This window comes from Salvelinus alpinus, chromosome 11 (assembly GCF_045679555.1).
Source record: "Salvelinus alpinus chromosome 11, SLU_Salpinus.1, whole genome shotgun sequence".
NCBI lineage: Eukaryota > Metazoa > Chordata > Actinopteri > Salmoniformes > Salmonidae > Salvelinus > Salvelinus alpinus.
In genome coordinates, this window is record NC_092096.1 from 72,343,287 (window position 1) to 72,367,769 (window position 24,483).

The 24,483-nt window shown below is 46.8% G+C and overlaps 1 protein-coding gene and 1 long non-coding RNA gene across 4 annotated transcripts in view; both read left to right on the plus strand.

The window, feature by feature from the left end:
* The window catches only part of rnf175 (ring finger protein 175), a 37,947-nt gene extending 29,679 nt beyond the window's left edge, over positions 1 to 8,268 (plus strand). For 2 of the 3 annotated variants that reach the window (XM_071334165.1, XM_071334164.1), the window contains 2 exons: positions 3,847 to 3,948; positions 6,200 to 8,268. In XM_071334165.1, coding sequence (XP_071190266.1) covers positions 3,847 to 3,948; positions 6,200 to 6,320 — 223 coding nt within the window. In that variant the 3' untranslated portion in view covers positions 6,321 to 8,268. The remainder of the gene's footprint in view (positions 1 to 3,846; positions 3,949 to 6,199) is intronic. The other variant, XM_071334166.1, reaches the window with a different exon arrangement.
* A 168-nt stretch (positions 8,269 to 8,436) lies between these two features.
* Positions 8,437 to 23,788, plus strand: LOC139534750 (uncharacterized). The gene is made up of 2 exons (XR_011667001.1): positions 8,437 to 12,571; positions 13,053 to 23,788. It is a non-coding gene; the product is annotated as an uncharacterized lncRNA (long non-coding RNA).
* The last annotated feature ends 695 nt before the right edge of the window (positions 23,789 to 24,483 follow it).

Here is a 24,483-nt window from a genome sequence, read left to right on the forward strand (position 1 = left end):
ATGCGACTACTCGCTCCAAACCGGATGCCAAACCTTTCATCTCCATAGTTCACATCCATTTAGTAATTGGAGCATTCATTTAATTGTTATCCCCCAAGGTGCGGCCAGCCAAGTCCGGTTGTCACGACTTCCACCGAAGTCAGCTCCTCTCCTTGTTCAGGCGGCATTCGGCGATCGACGTCACCGGCTCTTTCCCCTCCTCTCTCTACTCTCCCTCCTCTCTGCTTCCCCTCCTCTCTCTTTATTCCCCCCTTACTTTTTCCCCTCCTCTCTCTACTTCCCCTCCTCTCTCTCTTCCCCCCCTCTCTCTTCCCCCCCTCTCTCTTTCCCCTCTCTCTCTTTCCCTTCCTCTCTCTCTTTCCCCTCCTCTCTCTCTTTCCCCTCCTCTCTCTACTTCCCCTCCTCTCTCTCTTCCCCCCCTCTCTCTTTGCCCTCTCTCTCTCTCCCCTCTCTCTCTTTCCCCTCCTCTCTCTACTTCCCCTCCTCTCTCTCTTCCCACCCTCTCTCTTCCCCCCCTCTCTCTTTCCCCTCTCTCTCTCTTTCCCCTCTCTCTCTCTCCCCTCTCTCTCTCTTTCCCCTCCTCTCTCTTCCCCTCCTCTCTCTTTCCCCTCCTCTCTCTACTTCCCCTCCTCTCTCTACTTCCCCTCCTCTCTCTACTTCCCCTCCTCTCTCTACTTCCCCTCCTCTCTCTTCCCCCCTCTCTCTTTCCCCTCCTCTCTCTACTTCCCCTCTCTCTCTCTTTCCCCTCCTCTCTCTCTCCCCTCTCTCTCTCTTTCCCCTCCTCTCTCTCTTCCCTCCTCTCTCTACTTCCCCTCCTCTCTCTACTTCCCCTCTCTCTCTCTTTCCCCTCCTCTCTCTCTCCCCTCTCTCTCTCTTTCCCCTCCTCTCTCTCTCCCCTCTCTCTCTCTTTCCCCTCCTCTCTCTACTTCCCCTCCTCTCTCTCTTTCCATTCCTCTCTCTCTCCCCTCCTCTCTCTTTATTCCCCCCTCTCTCTCTACTTCCCCTCCTCTCTCTCCCCCCCTCTCTCTTTCCCCTCCTCTCTCTACTTCCCCTCCTCTCTCTACTTCCCCTCTCTCTCTCTTTCCCCTCCTCTCTCTCTCCCCTCTCTCTCTCTTTCCCCTCCTCTCTCTCTTCCCTCCTCTCTCTACTTCCCCTCCTCTCTCTACTTCCCCTCTCTCTCTCTTTCCCCTCCTCTCTCTCTCGCCTCTCTCTCTCTTTCCCCTCCTCTCTCTCTCCCCTCTCTCTCTCTTTCCCCTCCTCTCTCTACTTCCCCTCCTCTCTCTCTTTCCATTCCTCTCTCTCTCCCCTCTCTCTCTCTCTTTCCCCTCCTCTCTCTCTTCCCTCCTCTCTCTACTTCCCCTCCTCTCTCTACTTCCCCTCTCTCTCTCTTTCCCCTCCTCTCTCTCTCCCCTCTCTCTCTCTTTCCCCTCCTCTCTCTCTCCCCTCTCTCTCTCTTTCCCCTCCTCTCTCTACTTCCCCTCCTCTCTCTCTTTCCATTCCTCTCTCTCTCCCCTCCTCTCTCTTTATTCCCCCCTCTCTCTCTACTTCCCCTCCTCTCTCTCTTCCCCCTCCTCTCTCTACTTCCCCCCTCTCTCTTTCCCCTCCTCTCTCTACTTCCCTCCCTCTCTCTCTCCCCTCTCTCTTTCCCCTCCTCTCTCTCTCCCCTCTCTCTCTCTTCCCCCTCCTCTCTCTACTTCCCCCCTCTCTCTTCCCCCTCCTCTCTCTACTTCCCCCCTCTCTCTTTCCCCTCCTCTCTCTACTTCCCTCCCTCTCTCTCTCCCCTCTCTCTTCCCTCTCTCTCTCTTTCCATTCCTCTCTCTCTCCCCTCTCTCTCTCTTTATTCCCCCCTCTCTCTTCCCTCCTCTCTCTACTTCCCCTCCTCTCTCTACTTCCCTCCCTCTCTCTCTCCCCTCTCTCTTCCCTCTCTCTCTCTTTCCCCTCCTCTCTCTCTCCCCTCTCTCTCTCTTTCCCCTCCTCTCTCTACTTCCCCTCCTCTCTCTCTTTCCATTCCTCTCTCTCTCCCCTCTCTCTCTCTTTATTCCCCCCTCTCTCTTCCCTCCTCTCTCTACTTCCCCCCCTCTCTCTACTTCCCCTCCTCTCTCTCTTTCCATTCCTCTCTCTCTCCCCTCCTCTCTCTTTATTCCCCTCCTCTCTCTACTTCCCCTCTCTCTCTCTCTCCCCTCCTCTCTCTTTCCCCTCCTCTCTCTTTCCCCCCCTCTCTCTACTTCCCTCCCTCTCTCTTTCCCCTCTCTCTCTACTTCCCCTCCTCTCTCTCTTCCCCCTCCTCTCTCTACTTCCCCCCTCTCTCTTTCCCCTCCTCTCTCTACTTCCCTCCCTCTCTCTCTCCCCTCTCTCTCTCTTTCCCCTCCTCTCTCTCTCCCCTCTCTCTCTCTTTCCCCTCCTCTCTCTACTTCCCCTCCTCTCTCTCTTTCCATTCCTCTCTCTCTCCCCTCTCTCTCTCTTTATTCCCCCCTCTCTCTTCCCTCCTCTCTCTCTTTCCCCTCCTCTCTCTTTCCCCCCCTCTCTCTACTTCCCTCCCTCTCTCTTTCCCCTCTCTCTCTACTTCCCCTCCTCTCTCTCTTCCCCCTCCTCTCTCTACTTCCCCCCTCTCTCTTTCCCCTCCTCTCTCTACTTCCCTCCCTCTCTCTCTCCCCTCTCTCTCTCTTTCCCCTCCTCTCTCTCTCCCCTCTCTCTCTCTTTCCCCCCCTCTCTCTACTTCCCCTCCTCTCTCTCTTTCCATTCCTCTCTCTCTCCCCTCCTCTCTCTTTATTCCCCTCCTCTCTCTACTTCCCCTCTCTCTCTCTCCCCTCCTCTCTCTTTCCCCTCCTCTCTCTTTCCCCTCCTCTCTCTTTCCCCTCCTCTCTCTCTCTCCCCTCTCTCTCTCTCTCCCCTCTCTCTCTCTTTCCCCTCCTCTCTCTCTTCCCTCTCTCTCTCTTCCCCCCCTCTCTCTACTTCCCCTCTCTCTCTCTCTCCCCTCTCTCTCTCTTTCCCCTCCTCTCTCTTTCCCCTCCTCTCTCTTTCCCCTCTCTCTCTCTCTTTCCCCTCTCTCTCTCTCTCTCTCCCCTCTCTCTCTCTTCCCCTCCTCTCTCTCTTCCCTCTCTCTCTCTTCCCCCCCTCTCTCTCTCTCCCCTCTCTCTCTCTTTCCCCTCCTCTCTCTCCCCTCCTCTCTCTACTTCCCCTCTCTCTCTAAATGGCTCCCTTTTCCCTATATAGTGCCCTACTCAACCCTTAATTACTGCACCAAATCGATTCCCATAAAAATGTAACGTCAGTTTACTTCCTGAATTTACTCAAGGTTGAAGATAATAAAGGTTGGGGCAACATAATAATTCCATGCAGAAGCGTTTGAAAATAAACAAATTCATTGGACCAGCGCTGGAGCAAAAATGACTGGTATTGAATGTTAGCACTACAGAAAGTTCACCATCAAAATGGAAAATAAACACAATCAAAGAGATTTTTTTGTTAACTTCTCAGAAAACCCATAGCTATAAGTAATTGAAATGTTTTTCTAAATATCTACAACCACGTTATTGAGTCCCTGACTGCTGGTCACGTTTTCAATACTAATCCTGTAGAATTAGCCCAACTGCGATGGTCCAATTAATGTGTTTATTTTCTAACCTCATGGAATTATAATGTTGTCTTAACCTGTATTTTATTTTTTAATCTTGAATTTACTGGAATTGATCCCAACCCTGCAACTGAGGATGTTCAGCGAGTGTTAGCACGGCGGCTAACTGTCCCATGATTTCCTATGTGAAATGCTAATTATTTTCCGCTGGTTCTAGTTGTTGCGGTACTATATGGTCGTTGTGGATTCTTTAACGCCAACTCTGCCTCCAGATTCCACGAGTTCTGTATCCGTGGCTGGTGCATTGTGGGTAAGAAGCAGACGTGTCCGTACTGCAACGAGAAGGTCGACTTGAAGAGGATGATGAACAATCCGTATCCTTTCATTGGCAGAGGCGAGAGCCGCAGAACACAGGGATTGGGCTGAATCTGAGAGCACATCTTACACTTATTCTTAATCGGCCTTTGAAATTGTTGCATGTTGCGTTTATATTTTTGTTCAGTATAATTGTAAAGAAATACTGTAAAACATGTTTAAAACTATCATTTTGATCTGATGGATGGTCAGTGGTTGTTTATAATAATTAATAATAATTATAGTTTTAACCATGTTAAAACGAGTGGTGTTTTAGGTTGCTGGACCCAGTGGTGTTTTAGGTTGCTGGACCCAGTGGTGTTTTAGGTTGCTGGACCCAGTGGTGTTTTAGGTTGCTGGACTCAGTGGTGTTTTAGGTTGCTGGACCCAGTGGTGTTTTAGGTTGCTGGACCCAGTGGTGTTTTGGGTTGCTGGACCCAGTGGTGTTTTAGGTTGCTGGACTCAGTGGTGTTTTAGGTTGCTGGACCCAGTGGTGTTTTAGGTTGCTGGACCCAGTGGTGTTTTAGGTTGCTGGACTCAGTGGTGTTTTGGGTTGCTGGACCCAGTGGTGTTTTAGGTTGCTGGACTCAGTGGTGTTTTAGGTTGCTGGACCCAGTGGTGTTTTAGGTTGCTGGACCCAGTGGTGTTTTAGGTTGCTGGACCCAGTGGTGTTTTAGGTTGCTGGACCCAGTGGTGTTTTAGGTTGCTGGACCCAGTGGTGTTTTAGGTTGCTGGACCCAGTGGTGTTTTAGGTTGCTGGACCCAGTGGTGTTTTGGGTTGCTGGACCCAGTGGTGTTTTAGGTTGCTGGACTCAGTGGTGTTTTAGGTTGCTGGACCCAGTGGTGTTTTAGGTTGCTGGACTCAGTGGTGTTTTGGGTTGCTGGACCCAGTGGTGTTTTAGGTTGCTGGACTCAGTGGTGTTTTAGGTTGCTGGACCCAGTGGTGTTTTAGGTTGCTGGACCCAGTGGTGTTTTAGGTTGCTGGACCCAGTGGTGTTTTAGGTTGCTGGACCCAGTGGTGTTTTAGGTTGCTGGACCCAGTGGTGTTTTAGGTTGCTGGACCCAGTGGTGTTTTAGGTTGCTGGACCCAGTGGTGTTTTGGGTTGCTGGACCCAGTGGTGTTTTAGGTTGCTGGACTCAGTGGTGTTTTAGGTTGCTGGACCCAGTGGTGTTTTAGGTTGCTGGACCCAGTGGTGTTTTAGGTTGCTGGACCCAGTGGTGTTTTAGGTTGCTGGACCCAGTGGTGTTTTAGGTTGCTGGACCCAGTGGTGTTTTAGGTTGCTGGACTCAGTGGTGTTTTAGGTTGCTGGACTCAGTGGTGTTTTAGGTTGCTGGACTCAGTGGTGTTTTAGGTTGCTGGACCCAGTGGTGTTTTAGGTTGCTGGACCCAGTGGCAAAATAAGTCTTCCTACTGCTGTTACGCAACACTTTCCACAGTACTCACAGAACATCGTGTTGCTAGTTTTGGTCCTCCGTTAGCGAATGTCACTAGTTACCACAGCCACAAAGTCAAAATTGTCTATATCGTAATAATTCATGAAAACACACATGTGCTTTCTGGTCTTAATATGAGATTAGAGTTAGGCAAAAGGTTATGGTTAAAGTTAAGGTTAGGTTTAGAAGAGAAATTATGACACAATTATGACTTTGTAGCTATGGTAACGAGAGACGACCCTCCCCTTAGCCACATGAATATGCGAAGCCACTCCTCTCTAATCATGTAGATTTGTTTTCTGAGGAGGTGGATCGGTAGCAGAATCTCCGACAGTGTCCTTCATCATCATCGTCTTCTTCAAGGTTGATCATTTTTTTGTCGTTTTTTTTTTTTTGTCAAAGAACTTCAATGATACCGCGTTTCAGTGTTGCTGTTCTTGCTAGTTAGCTTGCTAGCTAACACCGTTATTTAACTGACAGAAAAGGGCGGCACCATTCTGAGGGAAAGGGGACTGGATGTGTACCAGGCATGTGATTGGTTTAATTAGCTACATTTGAAACATTTGTAGCATTATGATTGGTTATAATTTGTAAACCATGTCTCAGCCTGTCTGTAATTGGAGCAGACAAGAAGTGTTGAAGCAAAATAATGTTACGCTTTGAGTTTTTTAAATATTGGATCATTTTTTGCTCTCCCGGTGATCCCAAAATAAATGTACCAGAGCCGTGTTTATAAGTTGTATTCCTCAAGAATCAATCATTGTATACAATTACTTTATAATTCCACAAATGGATGTACCAATCGCTCCTTAACGCCTACCCCCCCTCCTCCCCCAGCTGGGAGAGAACACATGTCCTGTACGGGCAGCTCTTGGATTGGCTGAGATACCTTGTTGCCTGGCAACCCATCATCATCGGAATAGTCCACGGAATCAACTTCACCCTGGGGCTGGAGTAGTAGAACTCTGGGATGATGATCGCCTTGCAGAACTCCCTCCCCGGAATTCCCTCCCCGGAATTCCCTCCCCGGAATTCCCTCCCCGGAATTCCCTCCCTTTTGGACTTTTGGAATCCGTGCATTTAATTTATTGAACCCCCTCCCTCTAACACAAGTGTTTATTTATGATCTGTAAATTCTGTACTTTATACAATGGCTGCATCCCAAATGGCACCCTATTCCCTATATAGGCTGCTCCTTTTGGTTAAATGTAGTGCACTGTAAAGGGTATATTGGAGCCATTTGGGATGTAGATTGTGTACTACGACGGGTTTCTTTACCATTGCGGTTTGTTCTACAGTTTACACTCCGCAGATACACTGGTATCTGGTATACCCGACCTGATGGCTGACCTCTCTGTCCTCTCTGTCCCAATACCCATCCTGATGACTGACCTCTCTGTCCCAATACCCATCCTGATGACTGACCTCTCTGTCCCAATACCCATCCTGATGACTGACCTCTCTGTCCCAATACCCATCCTGATGACTGACCTCTCTGTCCCAATACCCATCCTGATGACTGACCTCTCTGACCCAATACCCATCCTGATGACTGATCTCTCTGTCCCAATACCCATCCTGATGACTGACCTCTCTGTCCCAATACCCATCCTGATGACTGACCTCTCTGTCCCAATACCCATCCTGATGACTGACCTCTCTGTCCCAATACCCATCCTGATGACTGAGCTCTCTGTCCTCTCTGTCCCAATACCCATCCTGATGACTGACCTCTGACCCAATACCCATCCTGATGACTGACCTCTCTGTCCCAATACCCAACCTGATGACTGACCTCTCTGTCCCAATACCCATCCTGATGACTGACCTCTCTGTCCCAATACCCATCCTGATGACTGACCTCTCTGTCCCAATACCCATCCTGATGACTGACCTCTCTGACCTCTCTGTCCCAATACCCATCCTGATGACTGAGCTCTCTGACCTCTCTGTCCCAATACCCATCCTGATGACTGACCTCTCTGTCCCAATACCCATCCTGATGACTGTCCTCTCTGTCCCAATACCCATCCTGATGACTGACCTCTCTGTCCCAATACCCATCCTGATGACTGACCTCTCTGTCCCAATACCCATCCTGATGACTGACCTCTCTGTCCCAATACCCATCCTGATGACTGACCTCTCTGTCCCAATACCCATCCTGATGACTGACCTCTCTGTCCCAATACCCATCCTGATGACTGACCTCTCTGACCTCTCTGTCCCAATACCCATCCTGATGACTGAGCTCTCTGACCTCTCTGTCCCAATACCCATCCTGATGACTGACCTCTCTGTCCCAATACCCATCCTGATGACTGTCCTCTCTGTCCCAATACCCATCCTGATGACTGACCTCTCTGTCCCAATACCCATCCTGATGACTGACCTCTCTGTCCCAATACCCATCCTGATGACTGACCTCTCTGTCCCAATACCCATCCTGATGACTGACCTCTCTGTCCCAATACCCATCCCGATGACTGTCCTCTCTGTCCCAATACCCATCCTGATGACTGACCTCTCTGTCCCAATACCCATCCCGATGACTGTCCTCTCTGACCCAATACCCATCCTGATGACTGACCTCTCTGTCCCAATACCCATCCTGATGACTGACCTCTCTGTCCCAATACCCATCCCGATGACTGTCCTCTCTGTCCCAATACCCATCCTGATGACTGACCTCTCTGTCCCAATACCCATCCTGATGACTGACCTCTCTGTCCCAATACCCATCCTGATGACTGACCTCTCTGTCCCAATACCCACCCTGATGACTGACCTCTCTCCTCTCTGTCCCAATACCCACCCTGATGACTGACCTCTCTGTCCCAATACCCATCCTGATGACTGACCTCTCTGTCCCAATACCCATCCTGATGACTGACCTCTCTGTCCCAATACCCATCCTGATGACTGACCTCTCTGTCCCAATACCCATCCTGATGACTGACCTCTCTGTCCCAATACCCATCCTGATGACTGACCTCTCTGTCCCAATACCCATCCTGATGACTGACCTCTCTGTCCCAATACCCATCCTGATGACTGACCTCTCTGTCCCAATACCCATCCTGATGACTGACCTCTCTGTCCCAATACCCATCCTGATGACTGACCTCTCTGTCCCAATACCCATCCTGATGACTGACCTCTCTGTCCCAATACCCATCCTGATGACTGTCCTCTCTGTCCCAATACCCATCCTGATGACTGACCTCTCTGTCCCAATACCCATCCTGATGACTGACCTCTCTGTCCCAATACCCATCCTGATGACTGACCTCTCTGACCTCTCTGTCCCAATACCCATCCTGATGACTGACCTCTCTGACCTCTCTGTCCCAATACCCATCCTGATGACTGCCCTCTCTGTCCCAATACCCATCCTGATGACTGACCTCTCTGACCTCTCTGTCCCAATACCCATCCTGATGACTGACCTCTCTGTCCCAATACCCATCCTGATGACTGACCTCTCTGTCCCAATACCCATCCTGATGACTGACCTCTCTGTCCCAATACCCATCCTGATGACTGACCTCTCTGTCCCAATACCCATCCCGATGACTGACCTCTCTGTCCCAATACCCATCCTGATGACTGACCTCTCTGTCCCAATACCCATCCTGATGACTGACCTCTCTGTCCCAATACCCATCCTGATGACTGTCCTCTCTGACCCAATACCCACCCTGATGACTGACCTCTCTCCTCTCTGTCCCAATACCCACCCTGATGACTGACCTCTCTGTCCCAATACCCATCCTGATGACTGACCTCTCTGTCCTCTCTGTCCCAATACCCATCCTGATGACTGACCTCTCTGTCCCAATACCCATCCTGATGACTGACCTCTCTGTCCCAATACCCATCCTGATGACTGTCCTCTCTGTCCCAATACCCATCCTGATGACTGACCTCTCTGTCCCAATACCCATCCTGATGACTGACCTCTCTGTCCCAATACCCATCCTGATGACTGACCTCTCTGTCCCAATACCCATCCTGATGACTGACCTCTCTGTCCCAATACCCATCCTGATGACTGACCTCTCTGTCCCAATACCCATCCTGATGACTGTCCTCTCTGACCCAATACCCACCCTGATGACTGACCTCTCTCCTCTCTGTCCCAATACCCACCCTGATGACTGACCTCTCTGTCCCAATACCCATCCTGATGACTGACCTCTCTGTCCTCTCTGTCCCAATACCCATCCTGATGACTGACCTCTCTGTCCCAATACCCATCCTGATGACTGACCTCTCTGTCCCAATACCCATCCTGATGACTGACCTCTCTCCTCTCTGTCCCAATACCCATCCTGTTGACTGACCTCTCTGTCCCAATACCCATCCTGATGACTGACCTCTCTGACCCAATACCCATCCTGATGACTGACCTCTCTGTCCCAATACCCATCCTGATGACTGACCTCTCTGTCCCAATACCCATCCTGATGACTGACCTCTCTGTCCCAATACCCATCCTGATGACTGATCTCTCTGTCCCAATACCCATCCTGATGACTGAGCTCTCTGACCTCTCTGTCCCAATACCCACCCTGATGACTGACCTCTCTGTCCCAATACCCATCCTGATGACTGACCTCTCTGTCCTCTCTGTCCCAATACCCATCCTGATGACTGACCTCTGACCCAATACCCATCCTGATGACTGACCTCTCTGTCCCAATACCCATCCTGATGACTGTCCTCTCTGTCCCAATACCCAACCTGATGACTGACCTCTCTGTCCTCTCTGTCCCAATACCCATCCTGATGACTGACCTCTGACCCAATACCCATCCTGATGACTGACCTCTCTGTCCCAATACCCATCCTGATGACTGACCTCTCTGTCCCAATACCCATCCTGATGACTGACCTCTCTGTCCCAATACCCATCCTGATGACTGACCTCTCTGTCCCAATACCCATCCTGATGACTGACCTCTCTGTCCCAATACCCATCCTGATGACTGTCCTCTCTGTCCCAATACCCATCCTGATGACTGACCTCTCTGTCCCAATACCCATCCCGATGACTGTCCTCTCTGACCCAATACCCATCCTGATGACTGACCTCTCTGTCCCAATACCCATCCTGATGACTGTCCTCTCTGTCCCAATACCCATCCTGATGACTGACCTCTCTGTCCCAATACCCATCCTGATGACTGACCTCTCTGACCCAATACCCATCCTGATGACTGACCTCTCTGTCCCAATACCCATCCTGATGACTGACCTCTCTGTCCCAATACCCATCCTGATGACTGACCTCTCTCCTCTCTGTCCCAATACCCATCCTGATGACTGTCCTCTCTGTCCCAATACCCATCCTGATTACTGACCTCTCTGTCCCAATACCCATCCTGATGACTGTCCTCTCTGTCCCAAAACCTGTTTGATTGAACTTCACCTTCATCCCAAATGGCACCCTATTCCCTATGTAGTGCACTACTTTAGACCAGAGCCCCTATAGGCAATAGGGTGGTATTTGGTATGCACACGTATTTAGCCTGGGGACGTCACAACAAGTTCAGCATCTCTTGTTCAAGATAGGTTCACATTAACTCAGAGTTTCAGAGTAGGAGTTCTGATCTAGGATCAGTTCAGTCTTTTTATGAATCAGATTAAATGGACGGGGTACCTGTTCCTCGATCAACACTCCTACTGATCTAGGATCCGTTCAGTCTTTTTATGAATCAGACTAAATGGACATCTGCCAGAGTCTTCACAGTCCATGTCCCCCAGAGGGTTTCTGAAGGGTAGGTACAGGAGTTTTTCCTGACCCCTCTGTAACCTGCAGGATAAACTCCAGGCCATAGAAATAGAATCCATAGAACGGACCTCCCAATTCAAGTCAATGATGGCATACTGGATGGCATACTGGATGGCATACTGGGTGGCATACTGGATGGCATACTGGATGGCATACTGGATGGCATACTGGGTGGCATACTGGGTGGCATACTGGATGGCATACTGGATGGCATACTGGGTGGCATACTGGATGGCATACTGGGTGGCATACTGGATGGCATACTGGATGGCATACTGGATGGCATACTGGGTGGCATACTGGGTGGCATACTGGATGGCATACTGGATGGCATACTGGATGGCATACTGGGTGGCATACTGGGTGGCATACTGGATGGCATACTGGATGGCATACTGGGTGGCATACTGGATGGCATACTGGATGGCATACTGGGTGGCATACTGGATGGCATACTGGATGACATACTGGGTGGCATACTGGGTGGCATACTGGATGGCATACTGGATGGCATACTGGATGGCATACTGGGTGGCATACTGGGTGGCATACTGGGTGGCATACTGGATGGCATACTGGGTGGCATACTGGGTGGCATACTGGGTGGCATACTGGATGGCATACTGGGTGGCATACTGGGTGGCATACTGGGTGGCATACTGGATGGCATACTGGGTGGCATACTGGGTGGCATACTGGATGGCATACTGGGTGGCATACTGGATGGCATGCCTCTCCTCTGGGATTAACCTCTCCTCTGGGACCTCTAGGTGTTATTAACCTCTCCTCTGGGACCTCTAGGTGTTATAAACCTCTCCTATATGACCTCTAGGTGTTGTAAACCTCTCCTATATGACCTCTAGGTGTTATAAACCTCTCCTCTGGGACCTCTAGGTGTTATAAACCTCTCCTATATGACCTCTAGGTGTTGTAAACCTCTCCTATATGAACTCTAGGTGTTATAAACCTCTCCTCTGGGACCTCTAGGTGTTATATACCTCTCCTATATGACCTCTAGGTGTTATAAACCTCTCCTATATGAACTCTAGGTGTTATAAACCTCTCCTCTGTGACCTCTAGGTGTTATAAACCTCTCCTCTGGGACCTCTAGGTGTTATAAACCTCTCATCTTGGACCTCTAGGTGTTAAACCTCTCCTCTGGAGGTCCCAGAGGAGAGGTTTATAACGGCTGGAGGTCCCAGAGGAGAGGTTTATAACGGCTGGAGGTCCCAGAGGAGAGGTTTATAACGGCTGGAGGTACCAGAGGAGAGGTTTATAACGGCTGGAGGTACCAGAGGAGAGGTTTGGAACGGCTGGAGGTACCAGAGGAGAGGTTTATAACGGCTGGAGGTCCCAGAGGAGAGGTTTATAATGGCTGGAGGTCCAAGAGGAGAGGTTTATAACGGCTGGAGGTCCCAGAGGAGAAGTTTGAGAACGGCTGGAGGTCCCGGAGGAGAGGTTTATAACGGCTGGGGGTCCCAGAGGAGAGGTTTATAACGGCTGGAGGTCCCAGAGGAGAGGTTTATAACGGCTGGAGGTCCCAGAGGAGAGGTTTATAACGGCTGGAGATACCAGAGGAGAGGTTTATAACGGCTGGAGGTACCAGAGGAGAGGTTTATAACGGCTGGAGGTCCCGGAGGAGAGGTTTATAACGGCTGGAGGTCCCAGAGGAGAGGTTTATAACGGCTGGAGGTACCAGAGGAGAGGTTTATAACGGCTGGAGGTCCCAGAGGAGAGGTTTATAACGGCTGGAGGTACCAGAGGAGAGGTTTATAACGGCTGGAGGTCCCAGAGGAGAGGTTTCTAACGGCTGGAGGTACCAGAGGAGAGGTTTATAACGGCTGGAGGTACCAGAGGAGAGGTTTGGAAAAGGCTGGAGGTCCCAGAGAAGAGGTTTGGAAAAGGCTGAGCTATGTGTTTGCCAAACAACTTTACACGTCTGTTTCACACACAGGGAGGTATTGCAGTTGAATCACAATTCATGTTGATTAAAACAAATGATAATGACAGATTTGTATTTCTGTGTGTAGTAACCAGGTACTATTATTATGTACTGTGTTAGTTTAGAGATATTACAGGGTGAAAGATGGGGGTAACAGGAAGAGGAGGAGTCGAAGGGCAGTGGGCTGGATGACAGGAAGAGGAGGAGTCGAATGGCAGTGGGCTGGATGACAGGAAGAGGAGGAGTCGAATGGCAGTGGGCTGGATGACAGGAAGAGGAGGAGTCGAATGGCAGTAGGCTGAATGACAGGAAGAGGAGGAGTCGAATGGCAGTAGGCTGGATGACAGGAAGAGGAGGAGTCGAAGGGCAGTGGGCTGGATGACAGGAAGAGGAGGAGTCGAAGGGCAGTGGGCTGGATGACAGGAAGAGGAGGAGTCGAATGGCAGTGGGCTGGATGACAGGAAGAGGAGGAGTTGAAGGGCAGTGGGCTGGATGACAGGAAGAGGAGGAGTCGAAGGGCAGTGGGCTGGATGACAGGAAGAGGAAGAGTCGAAGGGCAGTGGGCTGGATGACAGGAAGAGGAGGAGTCGAAGGGCAGTGGGCTGGATGACAGGAAGAGGAGGAGTCGAAGGGCAGTGGGCTGGATGACAGGAAGAGGAAGAGTCGAAGGGCAGTGGGCTGGATGACAGGAAGAGGAGGAGTCGAAGGGCAGTGGGCTGGATGACAGGAAGAGGAGGAGTCGAAGGGCAGTGGGCTGGATGACAGGAAGAGGAGGAGTCGAATGGCAGTGGGCTGGATGACAGGAAGAGGAGGAGTTGAAGGGCAGTGGGCTGGATGACAGGAAGAGGAGGAGTCGAAGGGCAGTGGGCTGGATGACAGGAAGAGGAAGAGTCGAAGGGCAGTGGGCTGGATGACAGGAAGAGGAGGAGTCGAAGGGCAGTGGGCTGGATGACAGGAAGAGGAGGAGTCGAAGGGCAGTGGGCTGGATGACAGGAAGAGGAAGAGTCGAAGGGCAGTGGGCTGGATGACAGGAAGAGGAAGAGTCGAAGGGCAGTGGGCTGGATTCTAACCCTTATACCAATAAATGGCAATACTTCCTCGATATGGACAGCAAGACGGCCCTTCGACCCGATGAGGTGTTTCTACGCATGAGCTTAGCTAGCCAATGTCACCATGACATCACCTACAAGTGTAATCCAGGATTTCTATTGGAGAAGCCGTTTCTGCCTACCTTCGTAGATGATGGTGGAGGTTCCTGTCTGTAAGCAGGTGTTTCCTCTCTCACCATGCTTTTCCCACGTGTGATCCTCCATAATGTCTGGCGTGCTCACGCAGCAGAGGGAACAGCTGGCTCTGGTCTATTTATTTCCCCCTCCCCACGAAATAGGGAATATAGTGGAATTTGGTTCTTGTGTAAAATGGTACTTACTGAACTGTTGTATGCAAAATATGTTGTTGGCTTAAAGGACTTGTCCCCGTCCCCCCTCCAGAGGAAGTTGTCGTCACTATTTCAACGTAATTTCCTGTCCTAGAGATTAAATGCACGTTTTATGTTCCACCTCTAAAGAATGACGAAAGTTACTTCTACATTTTTTACGAATTGCGTTTCGAAATTTCCACGTGAAGTTTAAAACGGCTGTCAGTGTAGCTAGCCATCTTGCTAACCTTATCTAGCTAGCTAATGTTATGTTGTTGCTCAGATTTTTTGTGTTTTGTTTACTGTACTGTATTCAGAGGATTAGCCAGCTGGCTCTATGGCTGGTTCTGGAGCTGGATGTGTCAAAAGCATTGATTTGATTTAGGAGGAGGAAGAGGAGTAGTACTAGGTGGGATCTTAATTTGATCACCCTGTTGACGCAGAACATTTTCCTGCGCAGCATAAAATGCTTTGTGATTTACATAAATTCACTGAAATATGTCACGAAACTGGCTAACTAACTATAGCCTTCTGCTATTGAATCACTCGCTAAGTCTAAGGGTCCATAGCTACATGGTCTGTCACCTAATTTTAATGCGAGAGGTTCGAGTTTACGGACCGTGTTGTATGTACTTACCTGGAACCAGGACTAGCTCAGTCTTGACTCCTATTGGCTTGGCCAGCACAAACAGATTTTTTTTAATTTTTTTTATTTAAATGGTGACAGAAAGAAATATATAATTCACTTTCCCGTGGCAACGTGATGGCCAATACAAATCTTGTTGCTGCATGGTTATTTTTACTGCTGTGACAATGCCGGTCAAATTAAGATCCAACATTTGTAGTATTTTTTTTTTTTTAAGTTTGTGAGAAAAAAAAACGCGTTGATTCGGTTACAAAAACAGCTGTATCTTGATTGGTAGAAGTAATTTATCTTTTGATTGCCCGATTTTTAATATCAGAGAAGAATTACTAGCATGTCATAAGGCTCTAAGGGCCCGGTTCTGACGTAGGAAATGTATGCCTTTCCGACGCACTTCTCAGTCGTCGGTATTCAGACTGACCTTATGCAGGTGTGTTACAGGCTTTGCAGACTGGGTTCCCTTGCGGGTGCTGAATACATTTAGTTCAGTCTGAATACATTGAATTCAGTCTGAATACATTTAGTTCAGTCTGAATACATTTAGTTCAGTCTGAATACATTTAGTTCAGTCTGAATACATCTAATTCAGTCTGAATACATTGAATTCAGTCTGAATACATTTAGTTCAGTCTGAATACATTGAATTCAGTCTGAATACATTTAATTCAGTCGCTGAAAACACTTCCCGCTTTGCTAGCCAACAGATTTTTCTCGTGGAGTTTTCATTCAGTAGGGTTTTCAGTACATTTATCTAAAGTCGTCCCTTTTAAATTTGGTGTACCTTTTTTTTTAATTCGAATTTTCTCGACAGACTCTCACTAGAATATATGGAGAGAGAACGGATCAGAATATTAGGGATCAATGAAAGAAAGCTACGTAGATACACACAATTCTTCCCCTTTTTTAGCACCATTTGTATATTATTTTGGGTTAGGGAAGTATTTATGAATAATAACCCTGGAGAGCCTTTATTCACAAAATATATTGGTGAATCAACCAAAATGTGCCCTTCTCTGCGAGGCACTACGAACCCTCCCTGGTCTTTGTGGTTGAATCTGTGTTTGAAATTCACAGCTCGACTGATGGACCTTACAGTTAACTGTATGTGTTGAGTACAGAGATGAGGTAGTCGTTGAAAAAATCATGTTAAACACTTATTGCACACGGTGAGTCTATGCAACTTAGTATGTGACGAACAGGCCCCCCCATTTAACATCGAACAGGCCCCCCCATTTAACATCGAACAGGCCCCCCCATTTAACATCGAACAGGCCCCCCCATTTAACATCGAACAGGCCCCCCCATTTAACATCGAACAGGCCCCCCCATTTAACATCGAACAGGCCCCCCCATTTAACATCGAACAGGCCCCCCCATTTAACATCGAACAGGCCCCCCCATTTAACATCGAACAGGCCCCCCCATTTAACATCGAACAGGCCCCCCCATTTAACATCGAACAGGCCCCCCCATTTAACATCGAACAGGCCCCCCCATTTAACATCGAACAGGCCCCCCCATTTAACATCGAACAGGCCCCCCCATTTAACATCGAACAGGCCCCCCCATTTAACATCGAACAGGCCCCCCCATTTAACATCGAACAGGGCTGCACTTACGGTGAGCGGGTCGAGAGTTTCAAGTTCCTTGGTGTCCACATCACCAACAAACTATCATGGTCCAAACACACCAAGACAGTCATGAAGAGGGCACGACAACACCTTTTCCCAACATTTGGTATAGGTCACCATTTCTTCAAAATGTTCTACAGCTGCACCATCGAGAGCATCCCGACCGGTTGCATCACCGCCTGGTATGGCAACTGCGCGGCCTCCGACCGTAAGGTGCTACAGAGGGTAGTGCGAACGGCCCAGTACATCACTGGGGCCAAGCTTCCTGACATCCACGACCTCTATACCAGGCGGTGTCAGAGGAAGGCCCTAAAAATTGTCAAAGACTCCAGTCACCCAAGTCATAGACTGTTCTCTCTGCTACCGCACGTCAAGCGGTACCGGAGCGTCACGTCTAGGTCCAAAAGGCTCCTTAACAGCCTCTACCCCCAAGCCATAAGACTGCTGAACAATTAATCAAATGTTTCTTAACTTGCTTTCTTGAACTGCATTGTTGGTTAAGGGCTTGTAAGTAATCATTTCACGGTAAGGTGACTACACCTGTTGTATTTGGAGCATGTAACAAATCAAATTTGATTTGACTTTTTAAGCAAATGTTTACTCCTGAACTTATATAGGCATCGCCATAACAAATGGGTCGAATACTTATTGACTCAATACATTTCAGCTTTTCATTTTTAATTCATTTAAAAATATATATTTTTAAACATAATTCCACTTTGACATTATGGGGTATTGTGTGTGTGTATTCCAGTGACACAAAATCTCAATTTAATCCATTTTAAATTCAGTGTCAATGTAGTGTGTGAGTGAGTATACAGTGCATTCGGAAAGTATTCAGACACCTTGACTTTTTTCTACATTTTGTTACGTTACAGCCTTATTCTAAAATGGATTACATACATTTTAAAAATCCTCAATCTAGACACAATACCCCATAATGAAAAAGCGAAAACAGTTTTTTTTTTTTATGTTTAATAATTTATTAAATTTTAAAAACAGAAATACCTTATTTACATAAGTATTCAGACCCTTTGATATGAGACTCGAAATTGAGCTCAGGTGCATCCTGTTTCCATTGATCATCCTTGAGATGTTTCTACAACTTCATTGGAGTCCACCTGTGGTAAATTCAACTGATTGAACATGATTTGGAAAGGCACACACCTGTCTATATAAGGTCCCACAGTTGACAGTGCATGTCAGAGCAAAAACCAAGCCATGAGGTCGAAGGAATTGTCCGTAGAGCTCCAAGACAGGATTGTGTCGAGGCACAGATATGGAGAAGGGTACCAAAACATTTCTGCAGCATTGAAGGTTCCCAAGAACACAGTGGCCTCCATCATTCTTAAATGGAAGAAGTTTGGAACCACCAAGACTCTTCCTAGAGCCGCCCGGCCAAACTGAGCAATCGGGGGAGAAGGGCCTTGGTCAGGGAGGTGACCAAGAACCCAATGGTCACTCTGACAGAGCTCTAGAGTTTCTCTGTGGAGATGGGAGAACCTTCCAGAAGGACAGCCATCTCTGCAGCACTCCACCAAATCAGGCCTTTGTGGTAGAATGGCCAGACAGAAGCCACTCCTCAGTAAAAGGCACTTGACAGCCCGCTTGGTGTTTGCCAAAAGCCACCTAAAGACTGAAACCATGAGAAACAAGATTCTCTGGTCTGATGAAACCAAGATTGAACTCTCTGGCCTGAATGCCAAGCATCACATCTGGAGGAAACCTGGCACCATCTCTACGGTGAAGCATGGTGGTGGCAGCATCATGCTGTGGGGATGTTTATCAGCAGCAGGGACTGGGAGACTAGTCAGGATCAAGGGAAAGATGAACGGAGCGGTGAGAGAGAGAGACCTGAAAGTAACTGTGCAGCAACGCTCCCCATCCAACTTGACAGAGCTTGAGAGGATATGCAGAGAAGAATGTGAGAAACTCCCCAAATACAGGTGTGCCAAGCTTGTAGACTCAATTTAATCCATTTTAGAATAAGGCTGTAAAGTAACAAAATGTGGACAAAGTCAAGGGGTCTGAATACTTTCCGAAAGCACTGTATATTAAATGCATCAGAAAATGTATTTAATGCATTTCAAAGTAATGTATTTTAGAATATATTTTATAATGTATTTATATTTACAAATGTTTTTTGTGAAATTAATTCCAACATACATTTAAATGTATTTGTAAGAAATATTTGTTTTATAATTCAAATTTATGGCAAATATAAGAAATTGGCGAAATCATATTGTAACAAAATGGTGACTTTATTAACAATTAAGCTATTATGTATGCTGTTGCCTTGACTGTTGATCTGACTGTGTCAAAACTACAGTCACATTTCATAGCTATGCAGGAATCCATTGCTGATTTTTAAAACGTGTGTTTAAATACGGGCAGAACGAAAAGCATGCTGTTTTCAAACTCTCGTAAGAATGTTTCAGATGAACTACATGTTAACACTCTATGGTTCTCCAATCAAACGTGTTCCCACATATCAATACTTAGACATTGGGATTGTTTTTTTTTTAAACATATAGATGAGCTGGTTAAGAAGAAGCTAAGATTTAAAAGTAGTCTTTTTCTACAGAAACAGATTGTAACGTTCTCTAAGCGATAGGAAGCAGATTATTCAGTCAACCTTTTTATCTGTTGTTGATAATGGTAGTATTATTAATCAAAGAGCAGCTGCTAGTGTAACGGATGTGAAATGGCTAGCTAGTTAGCGGATACGTTTGTGGAGCGATGGGTAACGACGCTTCGTGGGTGACTGTTGTTGATGTGTGCAGAAGGTCCCTGGTTCGCGCCCGTGTCGGGGCGAGGGGACGGTCTAAAGTTATACTGTTACACTACTACTCTTAAACCTTTAGATGTCATCCACCATAGTGCCGTTTGTTTTGTTACAGGTGACAGTTTTAATACTCATCACTGCATCCTGTATCAAAAGGTTGTCTGGACTTCGTTAAAGACCCGTAGATCTCTACATGACTCCCGTTTTGTTTACAACGCCCTACTTCATCAACATCTGTCTTATCTAACTTTGCTGTTGAAGTATAGACACGTGATTTGTCCTAACCAGTTCACAGGATTGGTTAACTAGAGGTTCCTAACCAGTTCACAGGATTGGTTAACTCTTGAGGTTCCTAACCAGTTCACAGGATTGGTTAACTCTTGAGGATCCTAACCAGTTCACAGGATTGGTTAACTCTTGAGGATCCTAACCCGTTCACAGGATTGGTTAACTCTTGAGGTTCCTAACCCGTTCACAGGATTGGTTAACTGTTGAGGATCCTAACCAGTTCACAGGATTGGTTAACTCTTGAGGATCCTAACCCGTTCACAGGATTGGTTAACTCTTGAGGATCCTAACCCGTTCACAGGATTGGTTAACTCTTGAGGTTCCTAACCAGTTCACAGGATTGGTTAACTCTTGAGGATCCTAACCAGTTCACAGGATTGGTTAACTCTTGAGGATCCTAACCAGTTCACAGGATTGGTTAACTCTTGAGGTTCCTAACCAGTTCACAGGATTGGTTAACTCTTGAGGTTCCTAACCAGTTCACAGGATTGGTTAACTCTTGAGGTTCCTAACCAGTTCACAGGATTGGTTAACTCTTGAGGTTCCTAACCAGTTCACAGGATTGGTTAACTCTTGAGGTTCCTAACCAGTTCACAGGATTGGTTAACTCTTGAGGTTCCTAACCAGTTCACAGGATTGGTTAACTAGAGGTTCCTAACCTGTTCACAGGATTGGTTAACTCTTGAGGTTCCTAACAGTTCACAGGATTGGTTAACTCATGAGGTTCCTAACCCGTTCACAGGATTGGTTAACTCTTGAGGTTCCTAACCTGTTCACGGGATTGGTTAACTCTTGAGGTTCCTAACCCGTTCACAGGATTGGTTAACTCATGAGGATCCTAACCCGTTCACAGGATTGGTTAACTCTTGAGGATCCTAACCAGTTCACAGGATTGGTTAACTCTTGAGGATCCTAACCAGTTCACAGGATTGGTTAACTCTTGAGGTTCCTAACCAGTTCACAGGATTGGTTAACTCTTGAGGTTCCTAACCAGTTCACAGGATTGGTTAACTCTTGAGGTTCCTAACCAGTTCACAGGATTGGTTAACTCTTGAGGTTCCTAACCAGTTCACAGGATTGGTTAACTCTTGAGGTTCCTAACCAGTTCACAGGATTGGTTAACTCTTGAGGTTCCTAACCAGTTCACAGGATTGGTTAACTAGAGGTTCCTAACCTGTTCACAGGATTGGTTAACTCTTGAGGTTCCTAACAGTTCACAGGATTGGTTAACTCATGAGGTTCCTAACCCGTTCACAGGATTGGTTAACTCTTGAGGTTCCTAACCTGTTCACGGGATTGGTTAACTCTTGAGGTTCCTAACCCGTTCACAGGATTGGTTAACTCATGAGGATCCTAACCCGTTCACAGGATTGGTTAACTCTTGAGGATCCTAACCTGTTCACAGGATTGGTTAACTCTTGGGGTTCCTAACCTGTTCACAGGATTGGTTAACTCTTGAGGTTCCTAACCTGTTCACAGGATTGGTTAACTCTTGAGGATCCTAACCTGTTCACAGGATTGGTTAACTCTTGGGGTTCCTAACCTGTTCACAGGATTGGTTAACTCTTGAGGTTCCTAACCTGTTCACAGGATTGGTTAACTCTTGAGGTTCCTAACCTGTTCACAGGATTGGTTAACTCTTGAGGATCCTAACCCATTCACAGGATTGGTTAACTCTTGAGGATCCTAACCCGTTCACAGGATTGGTTAACTCTTGAGGTTCCTAACCTGTTCACAGGATTGGTTAACTCTTGAGGTTCCTAACCCATTCACAGGATTGGTTAACTCTTGAGGATCCTAACCCGTTCACAGGATTGGTTAACTCTTGAGGATCCTAACCTGTTCACAGGATTGGTTAACTCTTGAGGTTCCTAACCTGTTCACAGGATTGGTTAACTCTTGAGGATCCTAACCCGTTCACAGGATTGGTTAACTCTTGAGGTTCCTAACCTGTTCACAGGATTGGTTAACTCTTGAGGATCCTAACCAGTTCACAGGATTGGTTAACTCATGAGGTTCCTAACCTGTTCACAGGATTGGTTAACTCTTGAGGATCCTAACCCGTTCACAGGATTGGTTAACTCTTGAGGTTCCTAACCTGTTCACAGGATTGGTTAACTAGAGGTTCCTAACCAGTTCACAGGATTGGTTAACTCTTGAGGTTCCTAACCCGTTCACAGGATTGGTTAACTCTTGAGGTTCCTAACCTGTTCACAGGATTGGTTAACTCTTGAGGATCCTAACCCGTTCACAGGATTGGTTAACTCTTGAGGATCCTAACCCGTTCACAGGATTGGTTAACTCTTGAGGTTCCTAACCTGTTCACAGGATTGGTTAACTCTTGAGGTTCCTAACCCATTCACAGGATTGGTTAACTCTTGAGGATCCTAACCCGTTCACAGGATTGGTTAACTCTTGAGGATCCTAACCTGTTCACAGGATTGGTTAACTCTTGAGGTTCCTAACCTGTTCACAGGATTGGTTAACTCTTGAGGATCCTAACCCGTTCACAGGATTGGTTAACTCTTGAGGATCCTAACCAGTTCACAGGATTGGTTAACTCATGAGGTTCCTAACCTGTTCACAGGATTGGTTAACTCTTGAGGATCCTAACCCGTTCACAGGATTGGTTAACTCTTGAGGTTCCTAACCTGTTCACAGGATTGGTTAACTAGAGGTTCCTAACCAGTTCACAGGATTGGTTAACTCTTGAGGTTCCTAACCCGTTCACAGGATTGGTTAACTCTTGAGGTTCCTAACCTGTTCACAGGATTGGTTAACTCTTGAGGTTCCTAACCTGTTCACAGGATTGGTTAACTAGAGGTTCCTAACCAGTTCACAGGATTGGTTAACTCTTGAGGTTCCTAACAGTTCACAGGATTGGTTAACTCATGAGGTTCCTAACCAGTTCACAGGATTGGTTAACTCATGAGGATCCTAACCTGTTCACAGGATTGGTTAACTCTTGAGGTTCCTAACCTGTTCACAGGATTGGTTAACTCTTGAGGTTCCTAGGGTCTCCACCCAGCTAGATAAATCTGATTTTAGTTTTAATTCCAAATACATTTCATCTTGCTGTTCTGGTGCTTTTCGGCCTATTTAAAGTCTTGATTGACGACTTATTTTGTGGAGGAATATAACTGTTTTTCTGGGTGATGTTTTATTTCCCATGACTGTGTTTTTGTATTTTAGTGTGTGTATATGTTTAAGTATGTGTATATTGTATTATGCAGGGCATATTTGGAAATGAGAGCTAGGTTTCAATGTGTCTTCCCTTTAAATAAATAATTAAACATTATGAAAACTTAGTAGGCTCCTTGGTATCACATGCACTTACAGTTGAAGTCGGAAGTTTACATACACCTTAGCCAAATACATTTAAACTCAGTTTTTCACAATTCCTGACATTTAATCCTAGTAAAAATTCCCTGTGTTGGTCTATTTTCACTAAAGCGGTATTGTAAACACATTTTGGAAAATTACGTGGATATATTGAAGCAACATCTCAAGACATCAGTCAGGAAGTTAAAGATTGGTCGCAAATGGATCTTCCAAATGGACAATGACCCCAAGCATACTTCCAAAGTTGTGTCAAAAAATGGCTTAAGGACAACAAAGTCAAGGTATTGGAGTGGCCATTACAAAGCCCTGACCTCAATTCTATAGAAATATTGTGGGCAGAACTGAAAAGCGTGTGCGAGTAAGGAGGCCTACAAACCTGACTCAGTTACACCAGCTCTGTCAGGAGGAATGGGACAAAATTCACCAGACTTACTGTGGGAAGCTTGTGGAAGGCTACCCGAAACATTTGACCCAAGTTAAACAATTTAAAGGCAATGCTACCAAATACTAATTGAGTGTATGTAAACTTCTGACCCACTGGGAATGTGATGAAAGCTGAAATAAATCATTCTCTACTATTATTCTGACATTTCACATTCTTAAAATAAAATGGTGATCCTAACTGACCTAAATTATTAGCGTGAGGAACATGGGCTACTAACAGCTTGCTATTGCTTATATTTTAGCCTACTTGGTAAATACTTTTATATCTTCTTCTTGATCTGCAGTTGGTTGAGGGCTTGTAAGTCAGCATTTCACAGTAAGGTCTACACCTGTTGTATTCAGCATTTCACAGTAAGGTTACACCTGTTGTATTCAGCATTTCACAGTAAGGTTACACCTGTTGTATTCAGCATTTCACAGTAAGGTCTCCACCTGTTGTATTCGGATTATACCCTGATGAAGACAGCTTGCCTGTCGAAACGTTGGACATTACATTTTTGTATCTTGAGCTCCTAGAGTGTGCGGCTCTCCTTTTTATTTTCAAGTTTTCTACTCCGCTAGCCAGCACCTCGTCTAAATAGGTGTGCGTTTCTTTTTCCTCTAGAGTATTCGGCACATGTGACAAATAAAGTTTGATTTGATTGAAATGTTTAAAAAAAATAACATTGTATGGGAAGTACCACCAACCGAGTCTGAAAGTCTGAATGAACGGTATCAAACATATCGTTTCCACGTTTGATACCGTATCGTCCACTCCATCCTTGCAATATGAGTGAAATAGTTTTCCTTCCAATTTGTTTTTATTAACTATGTTAAAAAGCAGCTTGTCTGT